The sequence below is a fragment of the Podarcis gaigeae genome (assembly GCF_964106915.1).
Source record: "Podarcis gaigeae genome assembly, chromosome: Z".
NCBI classification, from domain to species: Eukaryota; Metazoa; Chordata; class Lepidosauria; order Squamata; family Lacertidae; genus Podarcis; species Podarcis gaigeae.
The window spans coordinates 8,461,665-8,487,151 of NC_139691.1; the positions used below are offsets into that span (position 1 = coordinate 8,461,665).

At 42.8% G+C, this 25,487-nt stretch overlaps 1 protein-coding gene across 7 annotated transcripts in view; it reads left to right on the forward strand.

Moving 5' to 3' along the window:
- TNC (tenascin C) overlaps nucleotides 1-25,487 on the forward strand; it is a 79,149-nt gene that overhangs the window by 46,168 nt on the left and 7,494 nt on the right. For 2 of the 7 annotated variants that reach the window (XM_083721563.1, XM_083721564.1), the window contains exons 11-24: nucleotides 1,312-1,584; nucleotides 2,486-2,758; nucleotides 4,659-4,934; nucleotides 6,456-6,731; nucleotides 7,898-8,170; nucleotides 11,932-12,204; nucleotides 15,338-15,460; nucleotides 16,286-16,429; nucleotides 17,297-17,416; nucleotides 18,596-18,739; nucleotides 19,060-19,190; nucleotides 21,485-21,617; nucleotides 23,309-23,460; nucleotides 24,832-24,928. In XM_083721563.1, coding sequence (XP_083577689.1) covers nucleotides 1,312-1,584; nucleotides 2,486-2,758; nucleotides 4,659-4,934; nucleotides 6,456-6,731; nucleotides 7,898-8,170; nucleotides 11,932-12,204; nucleotides 15,338-15,460; nucleotides 16,286-16,429; nucleotides 17,297-17,416; nucleotides 18,596-18,739; nucleotides 19,060-19,190; nucleotides 21,485-21,617; nucleotides 23,309-23,460; nucleotides 24,832-24,928 — 2,688 coding nt within the window. The remainder of the gene's footprint in view (nucleotides 1-1,311; nucleotides 1,585-2,485; nucleotides 2,759-4,658; nucleotides 4,935-6,455; nucleotides 6,732-7,897; nucleotides 8,171-11,931; nucleotides 12,205-15,337; nucleotides 15,461-16,285; nucleotides 16,430-17,296; nucleotides 17,417-18,595; nucleotides 18,740-19,059; nucleotides 19,191-21,484; nucleotides 21,618-23,308; nucleotides 23,461-24,831; nucleotides 24,929-25,487) is intronic. The other 5 variants (XM_083721567.1, XM_083721568.1, XM_083721565.1 and 2 more) reach the window with 4 other exon arrangements.

The following is a 25,487-nucleotide window of genomic DNA, read 5'->3' on the forward strand; positions in this document are numbered from 1 at the left end:
TTATAGCATTCATATTCTCAATATGAACAATATGAACCATATATAGAAATGGCAGCCGCAGAAGCTGGAGGCTTTGCTTAGAGTATAATAAATAGAGGAATTTCATTTTTGGAAGGAATGTTTATAGCCAGATATCTGTTGTCCATCCAAGAAGCTCTTAACTCAAGACTGTATTTATTCTTTTCTTAATCTACCTGCTATGCCTGGCTACTGTCGCCTCATCTAGGCCTCTATATTTCTCATATTTATTAGATTTCTACCCCATTCTTCCTTTTAGAGAGCTCAGAATAGCTACATGTAGCTTTCAGTCCAAGCTCATGCCTGCTTTGCTTTGGCAATGTTATAGAAACAGATCATGCACTGGGTTGTTACTAGGATGGGGAAGAAACAGGATTCAGTTTGCATTTAAAGATAAACCTGCCAAATTCACACTTTCCCAAAATAATGTGAATTGAAGCACAACCATCAAAATTCATACTGCTCTGAATCTTGTGATGTAGTTCCCCAGCCAAAAAATGTGTACAAATATGCATATACTAGTATAATGTGTACAGGAGCATGCATATTAGTAAAAATAACATAAAAAATGCATTATATTAGGAAAATCTGTTTTCTTAGTTGCTGAAAGCATGACATTTTACCCATTTAACCACTGTATCCCAGAAAATATGAAATTGATGTTCACTATGAAAACTGGACTCTCTCCCCTTGCCAATAGAAGACAACTAATATGGAGATATAGGGAGCACTATCCACTCCCTTCCTTGAAAACATAGGAGTCAAATCCTAGGGGCTGTGGGGGCTTTGGTCCCCACAATAAAATATTTACCTCATTTACCTCATTCGTTACTGCATTCCTGTAATAGCTTTGGGGGAGCAAATATTGAATTGTTAATGGTTAATGTAAAGCAGCAGACTGTATGTGTGTGTCTTGCAAAATGAATTTCAGATGGAAATCAGTCCCTGAATTGCCTTTTTAGATCCCACAGCTTAATATTCTTGCTTGCTAGAAAGCTATAGCTTTACTGAGGCTATCAAGGTTTATAGGTGGTTTCGCTGATGTCTACTTCCTCAGCTGTGTTCCTGAATTTCCTTTGGAAATCTTATCCCCAGGTTGTCTCCTAGGACATATAGCTCTTGAAGTGTGTGTATAAGTGAAAGGGAGATGGGCTCATAAATACGTAACCAGGTAAAAATGGAACTCATTATCATGAAAGCTTTGAGACAGGCGGTACCTCATCACTCCTTTGCTTGCTTTCTTTGACCTTCAAATCTGATTAACCAATTTGGCTCTCTGTCCTTTATATCTAGAAAAAGAGCCTGAGCTGGGGAATTTATCAGTCTCAGAGGTTCACTGGGATGGATTCCAGCTCACCTGGACAGCTGGAGAAGGGGCCTTTGAGAACTTTGTCATGCAGGTGCAGGAGCCAAACCAGCCAGAAAATGGACATAATATCACCATCCCAGGCTATTTGCGATTTGCGAATCTTACTGGCCTCCTGCCAAGCACTCTTTACACTATCACTCTCTATGGTGTGACTCGGGGCTACAGAACAAAGCCCCTTTCAGTTGAATCCATGACAGGTATCTTCTTCTCTTTTTTGCATCTGCTCACATGTTTCAGCCACCATTTCTTGCTTCCTTCCTTCCTTCCTTTGCAGAAAGAGAGAGAATGGCATCTGCTCAACCCTGCATTGTTTCCATCCCTCCCTAATGACGAGCAAATCTCCTGTAGGTTGACTATTTCATTTCATGGTAACCCGTGGAACCACTTTCTGACATGCTACTTGCTTCCCTGCTATTTTCATCTAAAAAACAGAGACAGGGGTTTATCAGTTGTGATGCTTTCCTTATTTGAAGAACATCCCTAGCAGAATATTGAGGAACTGAGTGAAAGGAACTGAGGCTTGGCTGTAGATTAAAGTAATCTTCCAGCATGAAAACCATAGTCCTAAATCTATGCTCGAAGGCACTTTCCTCTGCATTTAATTTCTTTTATAATCATCTGTATTCTGAAGATCTCCAGGCAGCATAATATGCCTCTTCTTCCACTCCATATGCTATCAGCTCAGTACAGTATTTACAAAGTTTCTTTGCAAGTGTTTCAAAAATGTGCAGCTATTTCCTGAGAGTTTTCTCCCAGCTTAGTTTGTGTGTGTGTGTGTGTGTGTGTGTGTGTGTGTGTGTGATCTAACAGATATTATTGCAACTTTCCCCTCTAGAGTTGTACGTAGGAGAAGTCTCAAAATCATTCCTAGGGAGCTGCTCTGCATTCTGCTTCTACGCATGGGGGCCTTGATTATCTTCGACATCTATTTTGCATTGGCTTTTAGCTTCTTTCCTTATTTGCTTGCTTGAGCTGGTCTCTCCCCCATTTCATCTCCTGCATTGTTCAGCTCGGGACTTGAAGTCAAATAGAACAGACTTTGAACTTTCAGTTAAAATCAAAATTAAAATCAAATTCAATGTTGTTTCCCTTCTTCAGCGATGAAGCCCGAAGTCAGCAACTTAACAGTTTGGGGCATCACCCCTGAAGGCTTCAATCTCTCCTGGATCACCACCAAAGGAAACTTCGAGAGCTTTATCATTGAAATTATTGATTCCAACAGGTTGCTGGAACCCATGGAATACAACATCTCAGGCCATTTAAAGGCTGCTCATATCTCAGGGCTGTCCCCTAAAACTAATTTCATTATCTACCTCTATGGAGTTACTCGTGGTTTCCGTACTCAGGCATTAAGCGCTACAGCTACTACAGGTATATGATGCTACCTCATGTGTATCATGTGTTATTCAGTTTCCTTTTCAAGACCGTCCTTAACCTCAGCACCATTTACTCTTTCACACTTCCTATTGCCTTCTGGTGAGTTGCAGAAATGGACAACCAAAATTGTAAGTGTGCTGAAGTGTTCCCTTACATGAAAGGATATTTGGACCTTTTTTCATAGGCTTTTTTTTTTTTTTTTTTGGTAGGGAGAAGGGGCAATGAAGAGGAAAATTAACTATTTGTGTATGCCACTTTTAAAGTCATTGTTTAACTGTGAAAGAGGTAACGATGGCCACCAACTCGGATGGCTTTAAAAGAGGAGTACACAAATTCATGGAGGGTAAGACTATCATGAGGCACAATGGCCAAGTTCTTCCTCTAGTCTGTGTGCCTCTGAATACCAGTTATGGGGAGTCACAGATTGTGTTAACATGATGGTGGACTGTGGTAGGCCTTTGGCTTTAATCCAATAGAGCTCTTCTTACAATTTTGTAACAGAGATAAGTTCTTCTTCCTCTCTTATAAACACCAAAAGTAGGGTTTATCTGGTGAAGATGGCTGGTGGCAGATTTAGGACCTATAATAATAATTCACTCAATGCCTATTTAAATTATGGGACTTTGCTGTGGTGCAGCAGAGATTTTATTATGTTCCATGAAGAATAGCAGCCATTTTTTCTAGAAGTGTAGAACATGAGCGCATAAGGGAAAATGAGAATAGAAATGCTTGTTAGTCCATCACAATATCCTATTTTGATGGACTTGGGAAATTTCTAAGTAGTTTTTTCTAAGGTAGATTATACTTTCCATTGATCCTCCAAAGGTTCATAGGGAAGAGAATGGAAAGTCTGCTGAATATATGTAGCCACAACTAGCATCTTCTGTAGCCCCTTGCAGATGTTGGTTATACATGTGAAGAACTAATGAGTGTAACAACAAATCACTGTTCCCAGGGAACTCTGGGAATTGTATCTCTGTGAAGAGAACAGAGGTCTCTTAACAATTCTTGGCACCCTTGATGTGTTAAAAATGTGTAGTGCAGGTGGGGCCTTAATCTTAACAATAAAGTCTCCACCCACCCCAGTTTCACTAAAAATATGAAGTTTCCCATTATACATATAATATTATACACATACTATACCCCCCCCCCCAGATTTACTAAAGATTTACTGAAGTAACCTGCACATAAATAGATAGACACAGCAACACACATAACTCTATAAAGCAGACTCAGCTAGCACAGTCTATGTGGGACTAATAGTCCAACAAAACCTGGAGAGCACCATGTTGGTATCAAAATGTGTATGTTTCAATATACGTATAAGAGTATCCAGAGGAAACAGAGTACACCATGAGGCTTGACATTTTATGGGTATTGTCACAAATATATGCATAAATGTATTTTTAAACATAATTTTGTATATAATTATCCAGACTTTTTAAAACAAAAAACAAAAACAAACCAACAGTGCACATAGTTTAGACAGGAGTAGGTTCTCAATACAAGAGGCAGTTCAGTGTGAGAAAAGCCCATGGGTTAGAATTCTGTGCATATATCTCTTTAAAACTGATTCATTTTCCAGTCCTAGTCGTCTCAACACTACCCACTTCTTTCCTGTATTTTTGCCATTGTATAAGTTGGCCAACCAAAAAGCACCCTTTAAAGGTTGCTTTGAATGTTAGCTCTACTCAGAGTAGACCCAGTGACTAACTTAAGTCCATTAAAATCAGTGGATATATGCTCAGTAGGATTTAGCCAGATACAACCCAAAGTTTACAGGTAGGATTCCACCGGGCATGTTTCTTCTGCATCCTTCCTTGAGTTCTTCTGTTATTGTATTCTACCTTGGAAGTTTTGCCCATGTTGATTCCAATGTGTTTTTTCCTCATAGTAACTGCACATCTCCTTAGCAAACTCACAGTTTCAGATACTTCCTCTGACAGCCTGTCCCTCATGTGGGAAGCACAGGACGTTGCCTTTGACCATTTCCTCTTAGATGTTAGAAACACCAACCACCGGTCTCTGGACTCCCAGCAGCACACAGTGCCGGGGGACTCTCGGAGCTTTGTCCTCATCAATCTCAGACCGAACTCTAATTATACCCTCCAGCTTCATGGCTTGGTTGATGGGCAAAGTAGCCAGACCTTGACGACATGGGCTACCACAGGTATATCACCTCCAAGGTTTGCCTTTTCTCTGATTCCTTTTACTCATAAGTGCAGTTTCCCCAAGTATGATATTTTCCTTCCTGCCTTAATTTAGAAAGAGTGCTTATTTCTCAGAGCCGGAGTAAACCTGAAAGGAGGACAATATTGTTACAACTGTTGTGTCCCAACAATTAAGGACTTCTTCTATATATGCACACATGCTAATCTACATCACATATGTGTGTGTATGTGTGTGTGCTACTTACAACATACATATATGCATATATAAATATATGTGTATGTACTTGTTCCAGCAGACATCTTTCTAGAGCATCACTGCATCTGATCTCCCATCACTGACCATCATTGCACTTCTTCTGTCTTTCTTCTTCCTGCCTTGATGTTTTCATCATGAGGCCTTGCTATCCCACAGTTCTTGTCATCCTGAGAGATAAATCTTTGCATGCCACCTTGCTTTATGATGGCACATATCAGTGTTCTGCTGTTGGACCTCTAAGACCCCTCAGTTACTTATATTTTCAGTATTGCAGTGTATCAACCAAAGAGAGGTGGGAAGCTGCATGGTTGGTACCAATTCCATTATACATATCAAGAGTCTCATCTGCCTGGCATCTCTGCATATATTATTATGCTGAGTCAATACTTGGAATGGAAAAGCAAAGCCCATCTCTTTCTTGAGCTTCCAGCCCAAGAGTACAGTCACTTCTACCAATCATCCTTAATTGGGGTTAGGATGATAACATACCTTCCACAAGATGCCAGCGTGTTTTGCTAACAAAGGCACCTCCAGGGTAACCAAGATCCTACTGTATGTCTTGCCTGACAGGATTCTTTCATTTTGCATTGCATGCAGGAGCTTTTAAGTTCCAAGGGCTAAGCCTGATCTGACCGGAAAAGCATGCTTTGACAACGTCCAAGTGGTGGAGAAATGTTGGGGAAACTATTTCAAACTTGCATGTTAAGTCTGGTGGTGCTATATCTGTCTTCTGTGTTGCTGTACATTCCACCATCTTCAGGTGATCATGAGATCACATTGAGCTTGTTTCTTTAAAGGCACATGAGCATTACAAAACCATGCCAACACTGCTTTGTCACCATATGGCAGCATGAGGGCAGTTCTAGCATGAGTCCTTAATTGGGGTCAGTTAGGTTTCACACATGCAGTAAGCAAGGCTGAGGCAAGCACAGCTTATTGGTAGCTGGCGCCTGCTTAAGTTCTGCTTTGGTCCCTGCTCACACCCATTTTTCTCCCTTCCATTCCTGAGGCAAAAAATAAAACATCTTACCTTGGGGAAAGAGAAGGGAGACTTATTGGGGGGGGGGCTGTCCTAGATGAGCAGACCATCCATTGATGCAAGTTATGTCATTTTTATACTCTGGACTTAGTGGTTTTGTGCCAGGGGTGGGGAACATCACATGTTGTTGATTAAGTGATGCACCTTCTGTTTTCTCTACAACCACATGGCTGCCAACCAGTAATGCTTTTCTCTTTCCGCTTTTTGTGTTCCCTTTTTCTTCAGAGGTCGAACCACAGCTGGGCATGCTTACACTCACAAATGCTAAGGCCAACACATTCAACCTCTCCTGGACCACAAGAGATGTGCCTTTTGCAAAGTTGGCTGTAAATGTTAGAGATTCCCATTTGTTCCGGGAGTCTCAGAAGCTTTCGGTGTCAGGAGAGGCTCATGACACTCTCGTCTCAGGCTCAGTAGATTATACTGATTATGACATTAACATTCAGGGCACAACCACAGGCGGGAGACACACTGAGTCTCTCATCTCTTTGTTGATGACAGGTACCCATTTAAAAGACATTGGGTGTTTGTTCCCCCCACCCCTTCCATTCCCCTCCTATTTGGATTAAATGAATTGGCAATTATGATTGCGGCATTTTCACCATGTACTGCAAATCCCATATCTAAGAATGTTGATGGATTACAGCTTTGTGGAGCAAAGTTGATTGACTTTCAATTGAGGGTTGCCTGTTTGTTTGTTTTAAACCAAACAGCAGTAGGCAATGGACAATACTAAATTTATATTACTGTGCGTCTGGAGAAGAAAACATTGACGGTTAATATAATCTCCATCTTCGTGTAATTGTAGCCATGAGATCTTGGACTGCCTTGGAAGGTGGTAAATTCTCCTTTGCCAGAGGTTTTAGACATTGTTGGGCTCAAATTGCCATCAATCCCAGCCAACATGGCCAATTGTCAGGGATGATGTCTAACAACATCTAAAGAGCCACAGGTTCTCTGCTGCTATACACAATTACTTAGAAGCAAGTTCCATTGACCACACTGAGACTTACTTCTGAGTAAACACACTGAAGTTTGTCTACCACCCTCATAGATCAGCATTTCCCAAACTTGTATCTCCAGCTGTTTTTGGACTACAACTCTCATCATCCCCAGCTAGCAGGACCAGTGGTCAGGGATGGTGGGAACTGTAGTCCAAAAACAGCTGGAGACCCAAGTTTGGGAAACATGGGCATAGATCTTAGAAGGCACTGAAGCAGAGCTTCTATAGTCTCGGTTATGACTAGGACAGGTCCATGCAGGTGTTGATGGGTCTTCTAATAACCTGGTCTCAAACTGTGGCATAACCCTTTATGCAGCTAACATAGACCACATCATGAAACTTGACTGTGCTATTCATGGAGATATTGGATTGTACCCAAACTAAGTTCTCTTCAGAGTAGACCCAAATTATTCAGTTCATTGATTTCAACAGGTCTATACTGAGTAGGACTGGCATTGGATACAGCCCACTGAGTGATGGATATGCATGTATGAATCTACCTTGAAAACTATATACAATTATTTCACCATTAATACTACACTGTAATAGTTGCTAGTTTCCCCTGCTCCCCCATGCAGACCTGTGGTTTATAGCAAGTTACACGCACTGTCTTATCTAACTCTTTTTTCTCCTTTGTGTTTTTCACACCTTCCCCTTCTTTCAGAGCCCTTGCCCCCACTGGAAAACCTCACTGTCTCAGGCATTAATCCATATGGCTTTACAGTGTCCTGGATGGCATCAGAGAATGCCTTTGACAGCTTTCTAATAATCGTGGTGGATTCTGGCAAACTGCTGGACCCCCAGGAGTTCCTCCTCTCAGGAGCCCAGCGTCAGCTGACACTTAGAGGTCTCATAACTGGCATTGGCTATGAGGTTGTGCTTTACGGTTTTGCTCATGGTCGCCAAACTAGGCCCTTAAGTGTTGTTGCTCTAACAGGTATTTTAATGCAACTGGAATGTTCTCTACCTCTAATGCACACTTTCTTCATCCTTCCTCTGGACACTTTTTTTTTAACGCCTCATTTGGTGACAAACCATGGTTTCCCTCATCACTAGCTACTGACACATCCACTAACATGACTCCCATACTTCTCTTTCTTGGATGTCCTATTTTCCCTGTCTCTTGGAGAACCAAACTGAGAGAACCAACAGATGTTGATTTGTTCAGATGTCTTTGAACCCCTATCCAAAGGGGGAGTTTCAATGTATCTTCATTGATTTAATCTTTGTTTATACATTCTACTTCTCTTCCCTTGTTTATTTATTCTACTTTTGGAAAAGCAGATTGCAGGAGGTACACAGCAAGAGAAGAATTCTCCTCCCATCCAAACACTGATCAGGCTCACAGATATGGTTAACTTCAAGAAAACTTGCGCTTTCAAGAACTCCATGAGTGTTAAACTCCCTATGGGCTAGGTCATTCTGCAAAATGATGGCAGGGACAATACCAGCAGTGAACATTATGGCCCGCCAAGTATTCTGAAGGGTACCCCACATCTAAACCCATCAATATATCCATTTAACTAAACTTAGCCCCACCACCATATTGTCTCCATTGGAAAGCTTTGAACAAGGATTTAAATCCGTGTTAGGAACTTACTTCTGAAGGAAGAATAATCTTAATTCTTGGAACATTTTTCAGTAGTACTCCAGGACTCCTTAAAACACCTCTTCTCCATGATAGTCTGATCTATTTTCTTCATACAAGAGGATCTGCAATGATGGCAAATATGATCTAAGTTTGCATACATAGCTGAGCTTTCATATTCCTTGTAAGCCAAGGCATCCAGCTTCATTGGAATCCTGTTGGGAAAGATTTTACTTAGTTGATTAATATATTGCCTTTCTTCCATAGAACTCAACACAGCACAGCATACATAGGATTCCTAGGCAATCTTCTATCTAGGCACTAAATAGACCTAGACTGGTTTTGAGCTGCAGCCATGTTGTTGTAGCTTGTGCCTTCACACTCAAGTAGTGAACTCCTAGTTCAAGGGTATGATCTAACCCTCTATAAATAATTTGTCCTGCCCTCTCAAGACCAATGGGCAAAAGAAAGGGAATAGAAGTAGACACAGCACCGGGATGGGTGGAGATGCTTCCCTACCATCACATTGATCATTTAATGGATAGACAGGTGTAATATTCCCTCTCTTCAGCTGATCTGCTTTGGTCAGCTGATGAGGAGGTTGTCTGCTTGTGTATGTCCTTTGTATGTGCATGTGAGAGTGTGTGGGGATCATACCCATCACTGCATTGCCCCACCAACCTCAGTCTGCACTTAGCCAGCACCCACCTGCCTATCTTCTTTCTTGCAACCAGTCCAGGGGGTTTCAGTATTTTAGTCTTAGTGTTGCCCCTTGTATAACCCTGCAGGAAGCTCTTGACTTTCCTACTCTCTCTCTCTGTCTCTCTGTCTCTGTCTCTCTCTCTCTCTCTCTCTCTCTCTCTCTCTCTCTCTCTCTCTCTGTTTAATCCTTTTAAAAAATCACCATATTAATTCAATTCCTAGCCAAGAAACTAAGGATTTTTCCAATGCTTAGCAGCATTATTTGACATCCACCCATATTTACTTGTAGCCTTTCTGTTCTCTCTCTCCATCTCTCTTTCATTATCTCAGAATATCTTGCTAAGTAAACACAGCTCCGGAAGGCAGAAGAAAATTTATGCTACAGCAATCTTGGTAGCTTTTGAAGCATGCATGGCTAAACAGTGATACAGCTTTATTTAGTTCCTTCTACCTGTAAAAGTGCAACAAGTGCACTGCTGCATCAGACCAAAAGTCCATATAGCCAAGTTATCTCTTTCCACTAGCCAGCCACATGGGCTTGGGAACTATTATGTCCCCAGAGGAACTAATTCCAGTTCACATATGTCCTTTTACAAAATGAGCCAGTTCAGTTCATGTTCAGTTCACAGTTCCATCTAAGTTCATCCAAAGTAACCCTCAGCAAAAAAGAGAAAAAATCAGCATTCCCAAGCTGCTGAATTGAAGTATACAATATATTTAAGACTAAGAAGACATCAGAATACACACACAGTAGACTGTGAGTTCTTTGGTTTATTTACCCCAATTGTGATGTTTACATTTAAAGGCCCAAGGAGTAAATAAACAAACAAAACCCACATGTAAGAAAATAAATCTGAAGAAGAACTAGAAATTGTTCAAAGTTTCTTCCCCCAAATGAACTTAATTCATATTTAGTTCACCCGGAATTTTTGAGGACCACTTTCAGGTGTGGTTCAGAAGGGTTTTTTCTAACAAGTTCAGTGAAACCAAACTACTTAAACCAAACTAGTTCACTGCAAACATGTGAGCTGCCTATGTACCTGGAAGGTTAGTTTGTGATGGCCTGACCCAGTTCAAATTTTGGTACCAGGGAGGGAAGGTCATGCTACAGCCAGATAAGAGCTTTTTCACCTGGGACTATGCTCATCTTGAGATCCAGATGCTCATTACAAGCTGGGCACATGCATAATATGAACCTAGTATTCCAGTGAAATCACTAATCAAACTGCTTCAGTCAGGTGTCAAACATGCACCATGTGGATCAGATTTGTCTGAAGAGGTGCTACATAGAAGAGAGCAAAAATTTATTCTCATCTGCTTCAGAGAAAAGAACTAGAACTTTGTGCTTATGTTACGGGAGATCAGGTTTCAGATAAGCAATAGGAAAACATCTTGCTAGGGGAAAGCAGCTCAACAATAGAACCAGCTACCTAGGGAATTGGTTAGGCTCTCCCTTAGTTGAGAGTCATCTGCTCAGGCATGAAAATCCTCTGCCCCTCCAAATGTTATTAGACTTCAGCTCCCATTAGTCCCATACAACATGGCCAACAGGGAATAGTAGCCCAACAACATCAGGAGGGCTGCAGAAGCTCCCCACTCTTGCCCTCCATTTTCTGTATGGATAGGGCAGAAGGGGTGGTTCAATAAGACAGTGCCCCACCAACCCCAGGTATCCCCACCTGCCTGCCTTCTTGCTTATTACCAGTCTCAGTGTTAGTCTTGCAGAACTCAGCAGTGAGGAGGTTGGGAACAAAACTGAAATAAGTTGACTCAGCATATCATTGGCTTCACCTCCACCTACTGATAGCCTCCTCGTCTTCTGTGCCACCAGCCACCACCGGATCAGGGGTGCTGGACTAAAGGGGCTACAAACTTATTATAATTTGTGAATTGGAAGAATAGGTTGTTTTGTTCAAAGGCGTGCTTTGATGTGAACCCGGGAAAATGACAATGTTCAGATAATTTACAGTGGCTTTGCTTTTAATGACCTTTTAAAAAATGAGCAGAAAAATAGGAGATTCTGATGGAAGACAGAGAACGAATGAACATCAGGCTTACTACCAGCATGTTTTAATATTGCATGGCAGGGGGAGATGGTGAGTGATAATGCCGTGCTGCTTTGGGGGACCTTGAAGAGTGATCGCACCTACACCCACATATTTTGATAAGAATGTGTCTTGCTCATAATCTCTGAATGCATTTCCCCCCCCCCCCTTTTTTTGGATAGCGGATTCTTTCCACTTCTTTGAATTTGTGACGGGAACATTTACATCATACGCTAATCTGACTTGGGGCAAATCTCCTTGGAGTCTCCTCCTTTTTCTTCTTTTAAAGGAAATTAAAAATCTTATTTCTCCCTCTCCTGCTTTCTTTCTTTCTTTCTCTTTCTCTCCCTCTTGCACTTTCAGAAGCAGAACCTGAAGTGGACAACCTTCTGGTGTCAGATGCAACCCCTGATGGCTTTCGTCTGTCTTGGACGGCAGATGATGGAGCCTTTGACAGTTTTGTTCTTAAAATAAGGGACACCAATATGGTATCAGACCCTCTGGAACTAATTGTACCAGGCCATGAACGCACCCAAGATATAATAGGGCTGAAAGAAGGCACAGGATATTACATTGATCTCTATGGAGTTACCAGTGGACAACGTTCCCAACCTGTAAATACAATCGCTACAACAGGTATTGTTTGGATAAAGTGTGGCAAGGATGAGAAAGGCATGATCCACTCACCTGCATATGTGTGCATGTGTCTTTCACATCTGTACCTTTCTTCTTGACATGCTACATTTCCATATGCAGGGTCTTGTTTCTTTATTTTTTAAGGTGAAGGAGCATCTCATCATGTGAGCCCAATTGTCATTCTGAACTAAGGAGTATTATCCAGTGTTAGTCCTACTCAAAGCAGAGGCTTTGGAACTGATGGACATGACTAATTTAAGTACATTAATTCCAAAGGATAAAATTTAGCTGCAAGCAATGCTAGCTTTTCATACCATAAAAAATTGGAAAGTACAAAAATGGGTGTAACGTCTGTGGAATCCATGTTGGAACATGCCTCCATCACTGGTCAGTAGGTCTTCACACAGACCAACTCATGCAAACATCTACTCAGTATTTTCTTCACCAGAGTTGAGGAACCTCTGGCTCAGGGGCCACATTTAACCCACCATGCCTCCCCATTTGAACCACAGGATCATTTTCCTCCAACCATGGCCACTTGGACCACACCTGATGTCATAGGAAGTTCAATCCTGTTTTATCACTTTTCTTCCCCACTCCATAGGCCAGCTTTTAACAGGTTGGAAGGAACACCTACAAGTCAATCAGTCAATGTTATTATGGTGCAAGGTGACTGACATGTCGGTGCTCCTGCCCACCTGTCAGAGTTGACCCATGGGCTGGAGAGAGAGAAGGATCTGACCTGCTACACCAAAAAGGTTTCACACCCCAGTCTGCATTTACTGGCAGCGGCTATCTGGGGTTTCAGACAAGAGACATTCCAATCCCTACTTGGTGATGCCTTGGATTGAACCTAGATCCTTCTGCATGCAAAGTAAATACTTTGCCACTATGATACAGCTTTTCTCCATGATAAGCATCTATTAGCTGTTGCAGTGCCTCCTTCCCACCATCCCTATCATCAGTGACATAATCTTAGTCATCCCTTTTCAGAATGACTTAGGAGCCCAGGAGTTAATTCTGTAAGTTGGTAACAGGAAAAAAGTCCATTAAAATCTCCAACAACATTGCTTTTAGTGCAGCAATTCAGAGAGCTTGAAGGAATCGTGGTCCTCATGATGCATGAGTGACATGTAATTAGCTTTTGATTTTATGCTTTCGGTCTGTCAATACACCCAAATTTTGATGCTAATGCAAAAAAGATTTCCCCAAAGGCAAAGAAGGAAACCTGCAACACCTGGAGAGCCATGGGTCCCCCATCCCTGCTGCACTGAGTTTTGGACTGGAAAGGTTAGAACAGGGATAGGTGGATAGATCCAGATGCTGTTGGACTCAAACATCCATCAGCCCTTAGGACAGCTTTTTCTTATTCTTTCCTTACAAATCTTGAAATGCTGAAGATGTTTCAGAATTGGGTTTTGTAAGCAAAGTCAAGTTAGGAAAGCACATACATCCTCCAAATTTAGAAGACGAAAAAATTAGTTGAACTTTAACTTGCATGTCTTATTAGATTATTTTAATGTGATTTGCTTCTGGTATTTGTCTCTTGCTTGCTAATGGACATCTTTTGTGTGGGTTGCTTATTTTTTATTTTTTTCTTCAAACCCGCCCCCCCCCCCAAGTTGTTTTCATTGCAACTGGGGAAAAATCATCTATTTACAGTTAAAAGGCTGAATGTACATACTGGGCTGCCAGATTTTTTTTTCTTCTGGGTGTTGGAAAGCTCTTCCATTTTATTTCCCTTTTGCAAGTTGACCTGCCAAAAGAAATGTAAGACCCGTAGCAAAAATCTTGACATGAAAACTTGTAAACTTGAGCAGCTTTGATTTGCACATGGTTTTATCATTATCTACAATGAGTATGCAGGGACATTTAACCAAGGGGAAGAGGGCAGGATGTACACAAAACTGACAGATTTACATCAGCCACATTTTTTTTTCTACTCGAAGGGTATCTACATCTACATGCCAATCATCAGCATAAATATTGTGACAAAAATGCCCCAACAATGCTATGAAGGCAAAAAAGCTGGGAAATAGAAACATAATGACTATACGCCCTGTCCAATCTACATTTCCACTAGAAACTTCTAGGTGTGTGTGCATGAATGCACAGTCATGACTTACCCCAAATAATCCTGGTAACACTAGTGTGTTGGAAGTGCTGTGAGGTGCCTAGGAGATGCCTTGTCTGCTCACAGAACTACAGTTCTAAAAGTAGTTTAGCAATCACTCTTCCTGGGAAAATATGGGTATTGTAGCTCTGTGAAAGGGTCTCCTGACAACTCCCAGCAGCCTTAACAGACTGCTGTCCCCAGGATTCTTTGGAGGAAACCATGACTGTGTAAAGTGGGATGGTACGCTAATCATCAGATGACACAGTTGGTTAGAGTGTGGTGCTGATAATGCCAAGGTTGCAGGTTTGATCCCCGTATGGAACATCTGCATGTTCCTGAATTGCAGTGGGTTGGACTAGATGACCCTCAGGGTCCCTTCCAACTCTACAATTCTATGCTTCTATGGTACTGCTTTAAGTGAATACTGCAGATGAGGACTAATTCCAGTTTTGGCCCCACCTTCCTCCCCATTGATTTCTATAAAAGGGTAATACTGAAACTAAAGAAGGGAAAGTTGATAGCCAGGCCCTGGAGCATAAATGTGCAGAGGCTTTCCCAATACAAGAGCTCCATGTTCATAGCTGAGAACACATGGATCTCTCAGCTAGAGCTATGACACCTGACATACTGTCAAAGACCACGAATGATCCATTTTGAGTGCAGCATTTGCCATCCTGATGTCGTCTCCTGGCAGAAGGTGTCTTGGAATTTGAGCATTACAATTCTTTTTGGGGGGTTGGGGGGGGGGAGTTGTGTGCAGTGTTGACTACAACTTCAAGATCCTTGTCAAAAACAAAAACTTGGCCATGAAGACAATCATTTGCCTGTGCCAAGTAAAAATGCTTTGTGGTATGGAACTTTCCATTCCAGTCATGACACTGGACCAAATATTTATTGTAGCTCCTGGACTGGAAATCTGAGACCATGTGTGTGTGTGTTTTTCCCAACCAGCCTGGCTGATGCAACAATTTGTTAACTCCTTCTCTTTGTTTGCCTTGCTGTCTGTCTCTTGGTTAGCAATGGGACCTCCCAAGGAAATTACATTCTCTGATATTACTGAAGACTCAGCTGTGGTCAGTTGGACACCCCCACGGACAAGGGTGGACCTCTTCCGGATTACCTATGTTCCAGTTACAGGAGGTAAGGAAGAAGCAGGGTGTATGAACAGGGATGGGCCAGAGGAGGGGAAACAGAGGCCTGGAGGTGGCCAAATGCCTGGCCCTCAGAATCTTCTCATGCTGCATCTCCCAATCGCCCACCAGCACTTATCTATGCCCTTCATGAATGGTTTTGCCCGACTTAAAAGTGTTCATGAACTGTGATCATTTCTCTTGCTTGCATGGATGCAGCATAGAGAGAGATGGTATGTGTGTAAGATAAGATTTGCATTCGTTGCTTTGTCTACTTTTGTCTCTGACCCCATCCTCTGCTGGCATGTGCCTCCCCACCCCCCAAGGTTGCCTGAGGAAGACTATGACCCTTGGGATGAAATAATGTTTCTACCTTCTTCATAATACCAATGAAGCTGGATGTTGGGAGGTTCAGAACAGACAAAAGAAAACACTTCTTCTCATGGTGGAATGCACAACCAGAAGATGTTGTGACAGCCACCCACTTGGATAGCTTTAAGGGGAGATTAGACAAATTCATAGCCATGATGGCTGTGTACTACCCCCAGCGCTGGTTGCAGTATGCATCTGAATACCAGTTGCTGTGGAAGAGGAGTAGGGAAAGAGCTGTTGTGCTCATGTATTTCTTGTAGGCTTATCAGAAACATCTTATTGGTCACTGAGAACAGGATGGTGGACTAGATGGGCCTTTGGCTGATGCAGCAGGGCTCTTATGTTCTCTTATGGCTGGTAACGTATTGTGAATGTTGGAGACAAAATACTTAAGCCTTTGCTTCTGGTTTCTGAACCTTGCATACTTAGTCCCACCAGTCATCCAAGCTACTATCTATTCCAGGTCCCCCCAATTATGTGACAGTAGATGGAAGCAAGAGTAGAACTAAACTGGTAAAACTGATCCCTGGCGTGGAGTACATTGTCAGTATCATCTCTGTCAAAGGATTTGAAGAAAGTGAGCCTGTTTCTGGATCTGTGACCACAGGTATGTCCCAGAAGTTGATGGTAATTAAGTGATCAGTAGCCAGGATGCTTTACAGCAGGAGTAGGGAACAGGATCCAGAGCTCCTGTCTCCTGGTGGGCCACTTTGAGAAAACGATAGGGCTGACCACTGTCAAACAACTGATGTCTGGTTACCATAGGTGTGCTCCTGATTCTTTCCTTTGGACTCAAGCGAGATTGCAAAGGAAGATACCTGCCAATGTGGGGTTGCAGGCAGACATAATTTAGGGGCAGGGAACAGTTCCATTTTTGAGTGCAGCCAGCCACATTGGAGGTTGGTAGCAAAAACTCTGCTTACCATGAAAAAAAATGAAGAGTTCATTTTAAGGTTCCTGGTTGTTCTTTTTCAGCCATTTGGCGTAACATATAATGCCAGGTGTGCATGATTTGGGTGAAGTGGCTTGATTAGGCCTGCGGACTAGAGATTCATCACAATTGCTTTAGAGAGTACAAAAGGGCAGATCCCTGCCCTAAGGAGCTTACAGCCTAAAATTTGACACAGAGGAAACAATGGAGAAAGGGGAAGAAAGACTGGGAGAAACAAGGGAGCAAGATATGGCCATTACAGTTGCATGCATTTAGACTTAGTTACCCACTGCATTACTGGGAACTAGAGGGCTATCGAAGACAGGAATGCCTGGCGTGCTCTGGTCCATGGGGTCACGAAGAGTCGGACACGACTAAACGACTAAACAACAACAACAGAGGGCTATCCTTGACAGAAAATGTGTGTCTTTTTTTCAGAAAGGATTTGAAGGAAGTAATACAGATGACACCACATAGGTGTTCTAGCAACTGGTACCAAGGCAGATTGTGACATTTTATCTCTGTCTGTCTCCCACTCTGTAGCTCTGGATAGTCCATCAGGGCTAATGGCAGTGAACATCACTGATTCCAAAGCACTGGCTGTTTGGCAGCCAGCAATTGCTGCTGTTGATGAGTACATCATTTCCTATGTTACTGAGGGTGGTAAGTCAACATTGCTTTGAAGTAAGGCTGGGGCTGGGGGAGAAATGTGATCCAATTTTAAAGTCAAAACTACCAAAGTTGCACTTTCTGAAATAGCATGTGAACTGAAATAAAGTCATATTTTAAAATCTGCAATCCTCCAGATTTTGCAATGCAGTTCTCCACCCAAGAAATGTGTACTAAAAATGCAGATGCTGGGGGGAATAGTGTATATACAAATAACAACAAACAAAAATGCATTATGTCAGGGGAGATTGCTTTGTAAAAATGTGTATCAGGCAAAACTGAATACAAAATGTGTATATTAGGAGAAATTCACACTACCATGCAGATGAGGATTTATTTATTTTAATGCAAACAGTTGTGGAATTTTCTTCTTACCTACAACCACTCGAGGGGATGTCTCAGTCTGTCATTGGCCCTGGGTTCACCTCCTGTTGACCTCCCTCCTTTCTGCCCTACCAGTACCAATGGGCACCAACCACAACTGCACTATTCACTTTTTGCAAACTCTGTCATGGAGCTCTCCTAAAATTGTATGGTTGTCCTTGGAGTAAACCCATTGAAATTAATGCACCTAATTTAGCAATGGCCATGTTTCAATGGGTCTACTCTGAGTAGGATCAATGTTGGCTACAACCCATGAATTGCAGAAGAGTAGCCATGTTAAGTTATAGTGCAACCTTAAATACGTTTGAAACTTTAAAGGTGTTTGTTGCGTTTGTAGCCTGCTTTTTTTGGCAAGTTCATTTGTGATCCAGATTGGTTCAATGTGAATTGTAATTTGCATTGTATCCTGACTTAAGACCTTATGATGGGAGATGGGTTTGAGATATTTCTAAGAAAGAAAATAAAATTGCAGGGATGAAGTTCAACAAGCTCTCTCATCCAAGTGGGCTGTGTTGCAGAGTCCTCTTCTCTATATAGAGTGGCCAAAATTAGCTAAGAGGAGCAACACATGCTTTGCAAAAGCAGTGAATCCAATATGCCATTAACTTAGAGCACTGTGATAATAATGCCAAGGTTGAAGGTTTGATCCCTGCATCTTCCTGCACTGAACTAGATTATCCTTAGAATCCCTTTCAACTCTACAATTCTAGGATTCTATGGTTCAGCAAATGCACCTGCTGAATCCAAGTTGCTCGTTGATCGATGTTCTGTCTTTCTTTGTTCTTTTAGAGCGTGAAATTACTCAGAGTGTCTCAGGCAATACTGTGGAATATGATCTCACTGGCCTCCGTCCAGCCTCTGAATATACACTCCGGATCTATGCCAGGAAGGGACCACAGAAAAGCACAGTCATATCCACCAAATTCACTACAGGTAGGTTCTGTTCTATCATAGGTTACTGATGAAGCTTGTGGTCCTAAAACAAGTATATTGCACTGACTTTGGATTCTCAGAAGGGAGGGCTGAGTCTGCATGACTTGGTTCCTATACTGTATATCTTTAACAATCTTTTCCAACCTTGCTCCTTCCAGTTTTTTTGGACTATGACTCTTAACATCCTTGACTATTGTTCATGCTGCCTTGGGTCGATGGCAGCTGTGGTCCAAAACATCTGGAAGGCACCAGGCAGACTGATCTTTATATTAAAATATATTTAAAATAAAAAAAATAAAAACTTTTCATCTTTCTCCTAGACCTTGATGCTCCAAGGGATCTCACTGCAACTGATGTTCAGTTTGAAACAGCACAGCTAACATGGAAGCCCCCTCGTGCCCCTGTTACAGGTTACCTCTTGATCTATGAATCAATTGATGGCAAAGTTAAGGTAAGCATTTGGGTCTAGTATGATAGTCTCTGTCATGTGCAGACTGCAAAGGGGAGGACCCAGATATTAAGGATGCGTTCAGACATGCATTAGTTTCCTTCTGATTATAATGACAGCACTTCTGTCTCTTTTCTAATGTGTCTTTCACACTGCAGTGGCTGGTGCATTGTGTAACTATGAGTTTTAGACTGATATACCAGCATGTTGCAATAAATTTGATTCGCATCATTGAGCATGGTGTGACACAACAATGAATGTTGTTAGACAATATCACTACAGTGGACACTCAGGTTGCGAACATGATCTGTGTGGGAGGCATGTTTGCAACCTGCACTGTTTGCAACCTGCAGCGCTGCATCTGCACATGCACGGGTCGCAATTTGGTGCTTCTGCACATGCGCAAAGTGCCAAAACCTGGAAGTAACCTGTTTTGATACTTCCAGGTTCGGTGCAGTGCGCAGCCCAAAAATGCGCAACCTGAAGTGTCTGTAACCCAAGGTATGACTGTACTCCTTTACCCTTTCCTCACATGCCTGCTTTTGTTTCCTCATGACTGTTTGTTTGTTTTGCATATTGCCCTATACCCAGAGGTCTCAGGGCAGTTCACAACATGAAGTTACAATATAAAAAGCACAACATGCATAATAAAAATAATTAAAACAATTAACAATAATAATAAAAAATACACTCCTCAACAAAGGCCCCTAAACAATACACCACCCCCCAAATACAAATACAAAATCTAAATTAATATATAACATTTAAAAACAATTTAAATCAACCTCCCCCCCTCCAATAAAACAGCACCCACCCAAGTTAAAACTCTTTCTCCATTTGAGCAATAATTTTAACAAAGGAGAGCTGGCCATCGCCCTCATTCCACCACCAAAGTGCCCCTCATGAAAACCACAGGAAAGATCTGTATGCCCGTACACTGCCCCCAATTCTGTCACTTTATCTCATAATTTCCCAGGTTAAGGATGGTTGCAAATGTATCTTTAATGGAATCAAATGGAAATAAACATGTGCTATCTTCCATTAGTTTTCCAGCTTTTGCATTGTGTGAAGGCTCAAGTATAATGTGAGAATTAACAATTTGGGAAATGTTAGGGAATCAGAGTATACTGCTCTGTGAATGCAGCCTTAGAGCGCATGGCTTGTTTGTAAAAGTTTCCAGGTTCCCATATAAGCCTGGCAAGAATCCCTGTCAGAAGGCCCCATAGAGCGGCAATCAATCAGCAATTCACAGGGCCAATGGTATATAGGAGCTTTCTGTGTTCCTCCTGTGAACAGGAGTTCTACATCAATGGGAGTGGTGGTAATTATGGTTGTATCCAATGCCAGTTCCACTCAGACTAGATCCCATTGAAACCAATAGGCCTAAGTTTGTCCTGACCATTAATTTAAATGGGTCTTCTCTGAGCGAAAATAATATTGGACACAATCCAATGTAACCTGAATTGCACTGCTCAGATATACATGAGACATATCAGAGGGCTTGGAGGGGAACACGAACATTTCCAGCAGTACACAAAACCTTTGTGGGTAGGACTTTAGGCTGTTGATGTGAATTTTAAGAGCAAAGAGGCCAAGCTCAAAAAATGTTCTTCCTGGGCTGGAGGCTGCCATATTTGTTTTCCCAGAATGCCAAGCATCCCCCATCATTCCAATGGGATCTCTGGGGACAAGAAACTGGAAGTGCCAGCGTAGGAAGGGCAAAGAGGAGTGGCAGTGAGTTTTGAACCTCTGCCTTCATAATTCACCCCACCCCTGAAAATAGCCAGGGGTGGGGGTACTGCCCTTCTCACATCCATGCTTTCTTCATAAAAGCCTGGCATTGCACAGCCAAATTATTTGCCAGCAAATGCCCTTTGAGACCATTTTCGATGGGTGTCTAAGACATGATGAGTTTGGGCAGCAGAAACATCCCCTCTATTTAGTGCAGTCATGTTCATAGAGATGCCACAGTAGGGGATACATATTTGATGTGCTCCAAATATGCTGCTGCGCTTAGTGCATGTATCAGCCATGTTCATACCAACACTAACCTTGCTTTCTAGCTATGCCACCAGCATATTCTTGTATGAAAGATTTATCTTAAAGAAACCATTCCTTTGCTTCTAATGTGGTGTGGTGTGCGAAGATCTTATCAGGAACAGAAATGGCCTCATCAATCTTTGACACTGTTTTCTTAAGGTAGCATGAATGATTCAACAACCATGTAAAAAATGGAACAAGTCTTCATTCTTAATTCATTCACCCTCCATTCATTATTGATTCCCCCCACCCTGCAGGAAGTTATCCTGGGACCTGAGTCGAATTCCTACAGCTTGTCAGAGCTGAGTCCATCCACCCAGTACACTGTGAAATTACAGGCCCTAAACCGGAATTTGAAGAGCAAGATCATCCAAGCAATATTCACCACAAGTATGATATGATACATGCAGGGACTGGGAGGTGGCAGGTGACACTCCCACCCCCCAAAGCAAACTGGCCCATATTTCAATACATCTGCTGTGCACCTGAGTCTGGATTATCACATTCAGTTCTGATTGCATCTTTTAAAAATGCCATAGAACTGGGAAAGGCAGCTCAAAGGGGAAGGGTGGTTTCTCAGTCCTCCCCCAGTCTTCGTGCTCCAATGCTACCAGGAGCTAAGCCATGGTCTGAACCTGGGCCCATGTTTTCCCTTAAGCAACAAGCTATAGTCATGAGTTGTTCTTGGCATACCACTCATGGTTTGTCTGGAGGGAGACAAATCATGATGCATGGTTCATACATAATGCTGAGCCAAACCATGGCTTAGCTTCAGGTAACACAGCAGGAGAAGGACCAGGGAAGATGTGGAGCAGCTGTGTGGACCCTTGTACTTCTACATTCAAATGTAGGCATGATTTACCTCAGCGTCAGGGGTGCCAACTTGAATAAAATATGGAGGGGCAGGTAAGCCCCATCCTGCATAATCGATCACATGATGCAGTGCACACACAACATCTGAATGGCAATGGCCATCAACTTGGGGGGGGGCAGCCCCCTCAAATATTTTATTGCAGGGGCTGAAGCCCCCATGGCCCCTAGAAATTGGCTCCTATGCTCATCGTAAATGTTGTCATGGTGGTCAGAATTTGACATCTTTGTTGGGCCTAACAAAATCACACCTTTCTTTCAAGGGAGGTCAAGAAAGAAATGGGACACTGCACCCCTAACCTCAGTGTGCCACCAGACAGCCCCTAGCAGCCTGATTTTCTACTTACATCTTCTCCAGAGGATCAAACTGCCTATGCCAGTTTCCTCTTACTTAGTCTCATGCCACATTTACACCATACAGTTAAAGCACTATGTTTCCTTAGCTGTGGTTCCTGCATTGCTGGGGATCAGACTAGATAGCTCTTTAGCCAGTGTGGTGTAGTGGTTAAGAGTGGTAGTCTCGTTATCTGGGGAACCGGGTTCGCGTCTCCGCTCCTCCACATGCAACTGCTGGGTGACCTTGGGCCAGTCACACTTCTCTGAAGTCTCTCAGCCCCACTCACCTCACAGAGCGTTTGTTGTGGGGGAGGAAGGGAAAGGAGAATGTTAGCCGCTTTGAGACTCCTTAAAGGGAGTGAAAGGCGGGATATCAAATCCAAACTCTTTAAACAGCCATGTTTCCCCTCCCCCATGAATTCTGGGAGCTATAGTTTGTTAAAGGTTCTGAGAGTTGCTAGGACACCCTCTATTCTCATACAGAGCCATAACCCCCAGTTCCCAGTGAATATGAATTGATTGTTTAAGTGCTCTGGGAATTGTAGCCCTGGGAAGGGATTGAGGATTTCCTAACAACTCCCAGCACCCTTAAAAACTACAGTTGCCAAAATTCTTTGGAGGAAACCATGACTGTTTAAAGTGGTATCATAGCACTTTAAATGTATAGTGTGAATGGGGCCTGGGTGTTGCTCTTGTAGAACTCTGCAGGGAGGAATATGGCGACAAATCTAGAATTAGTTGGCTCTGCCTCAACCTCTTTTGGTCTACCTGCCTTCTTCTGTGTCAGGCTCAATAGGCACCACTCACCACTGCTTTCTCGGTAACATGTGCTGGTACTCAAGTAGTGATTCTTTGCTTGTTCCCCTTTGCTGCAGCTGGACTCTTGTATCCTTACCCCAGAGACTGCTCCCAGGCTCTATTGAATGGAGAAACAGCCTCTGGCCTCTACACTATTTACCTAAATGGCAACAAGTCTCAGCCTACAGAGGTGTTCTGCGACATGAGTTCTGATGGAGGCGGATGGATTGTGAGTATTTGTACTACTCTACTTACTTAATTGCTTATCTACCTTTCCACACAATCAGTAGCTATGAGCCATTAATGTAGCTACAACCAATCTACTCCCATCTTCTTGCATTCACAAAGGGCATGAGAGAGAAACAGAGTCTTCTTCCCTTTCTGCATTGAATGAGGAAAGTTAAGAAACAGTCCAAGTCTCTACCCACTGCCTGAAAGCTGCTTCTTACTTGCTCAAAAGCTTCAGTGGAGACAATACATCCAGATTAGGGTCCTGTGTAGCACTGGGTCTCCTGCATGCTGCACACTCTTGCTCCTGGTGATATGGTGGATTTGTGGATGCTTGGCTCGGTGGGAGAGCACATGGTGTTGAGGTTCAGTCCTTAGCATCTCCAGGTAGAATTGTTGATCAACCCTGGGGAGCCCACTGCCTGTCAGTGTAGATGATACTGAACTTGATGGACAAATTTTCAAACTCAATTAACATGTAATTGGTTGGGGGTGAGAGGGGACGGGGAGATGTTTGCACAGAGGATGCATTTTTGCATCCTTCTCCCCCCTCTCTTCACTGCCGGACCAAGTGGACCTTATTTGACTTGTGGCTCTTCAAGACCCATTGACCCCAGAGGGACCTGGTATGATTTGACAGTCCCAGGTATGAGAGGAAGAGGAAAGAGGAGGAGGAGTAAATGAGGGGCTGGCAGGCACCCAGGAATGGAGATGGGAGGTCCTCTCCTTGAGTCTCTAGATGTTGGAGAGGAGGAAGCAGATCTGCCAACTCCCTCCCATGATCCTCCAATGGAACACACCTTATCAGGGAGCGGGGAAGATTTTGACCAGTCAGAGGGAGGCCCTGAACAGGCGTACACAGGTGACATGGCTTCAATCCTGGAAGCAGGGGAGGAGACAGTGTTTTTGGTGAGAAAGAGACAAGGCATGTACTTTTGTAAACCAAGAAAATCTTTAATAAAAAAGAAAGAAACATTATGGAATTTTTTAAAAAAAGTAAGAGTCACTGGCAGGATCCTAGGGGTGATCCAGGACTGCCTCAACTCAAGAAGACCGCATTGGCCCAATCTACTTCAGGGGCTGGGATTTAGAAAGGTCTAGTATAAAGTAGCTTCCTGTGTTTGCTGGTCTGGTGCATAAACTGTCTATGTGGCCGATTAAAGGCTTTGCGTTCAGGAGGCTCCAGGTTCAGTTCATGGTGTCTCTGAGTAACGGCTGATGAGCAGCATTGGGAAAGATTCTTGCATGAGGGCCTGGAGATCACCAGCCACACATCACAGGCAGCACTAGGTATATAAATACACATGCTGCCTGCCACTGCCTTATTATAGCAATGTTTATAACAGTAACAATGTTTACTTTGGGGTTCTAGGTGTTTCTAAGAAGGCAGAATGGAGAGCAGGAATTCTACCAGAACTGGAGGACTTATGAGGCTGGATTTGGAAATCCCAATGGTGAATTCTGGCTAGGTACGTGACTAACAAGTGTCCCCTCACATTGCACATAGGACTGTGCCCTTGGCTTGGTGCCCTGTGCAGGAGGACCATCTACACCAGCCTATATTTGGCACTGCCACCACCTTCAAAGGGAGTCTGTTCCACCATCAAACATCTCTTACCACCAGAAAGTTCTTTCTGATGTTCGGCCAGATTCTCCTTTCTTGTAATTTGCAGCCACTGGTTTGGGTCCTACCCTCCAGAGCAGGAGAAAACAAGCTTGCTCCATCTTCCATGTGACAGCCCTTTGGATATTTGAAGATGGCTTTCATATCTCCTCTCAGACTCTTCTTTTCCAGGTTAAACATACCCAATTCGCTCAGCCATTCCTCATAAGGCTTGGTTTCCAGTCCCTTTATTATCATGTCTGCCCTCCTCTGCACACATTCCAGCTTGTCAATATCCTTAAATTGTGGTGCCCAGAACTAGAGACAGTATTCCAGGTGTGGTCTGACGAAGACTGACTAGAGCAATACTATGACTTCCCTTGATCTGGATACTATAGTTCTGTTGATGCAGCCTGGAATAGCAT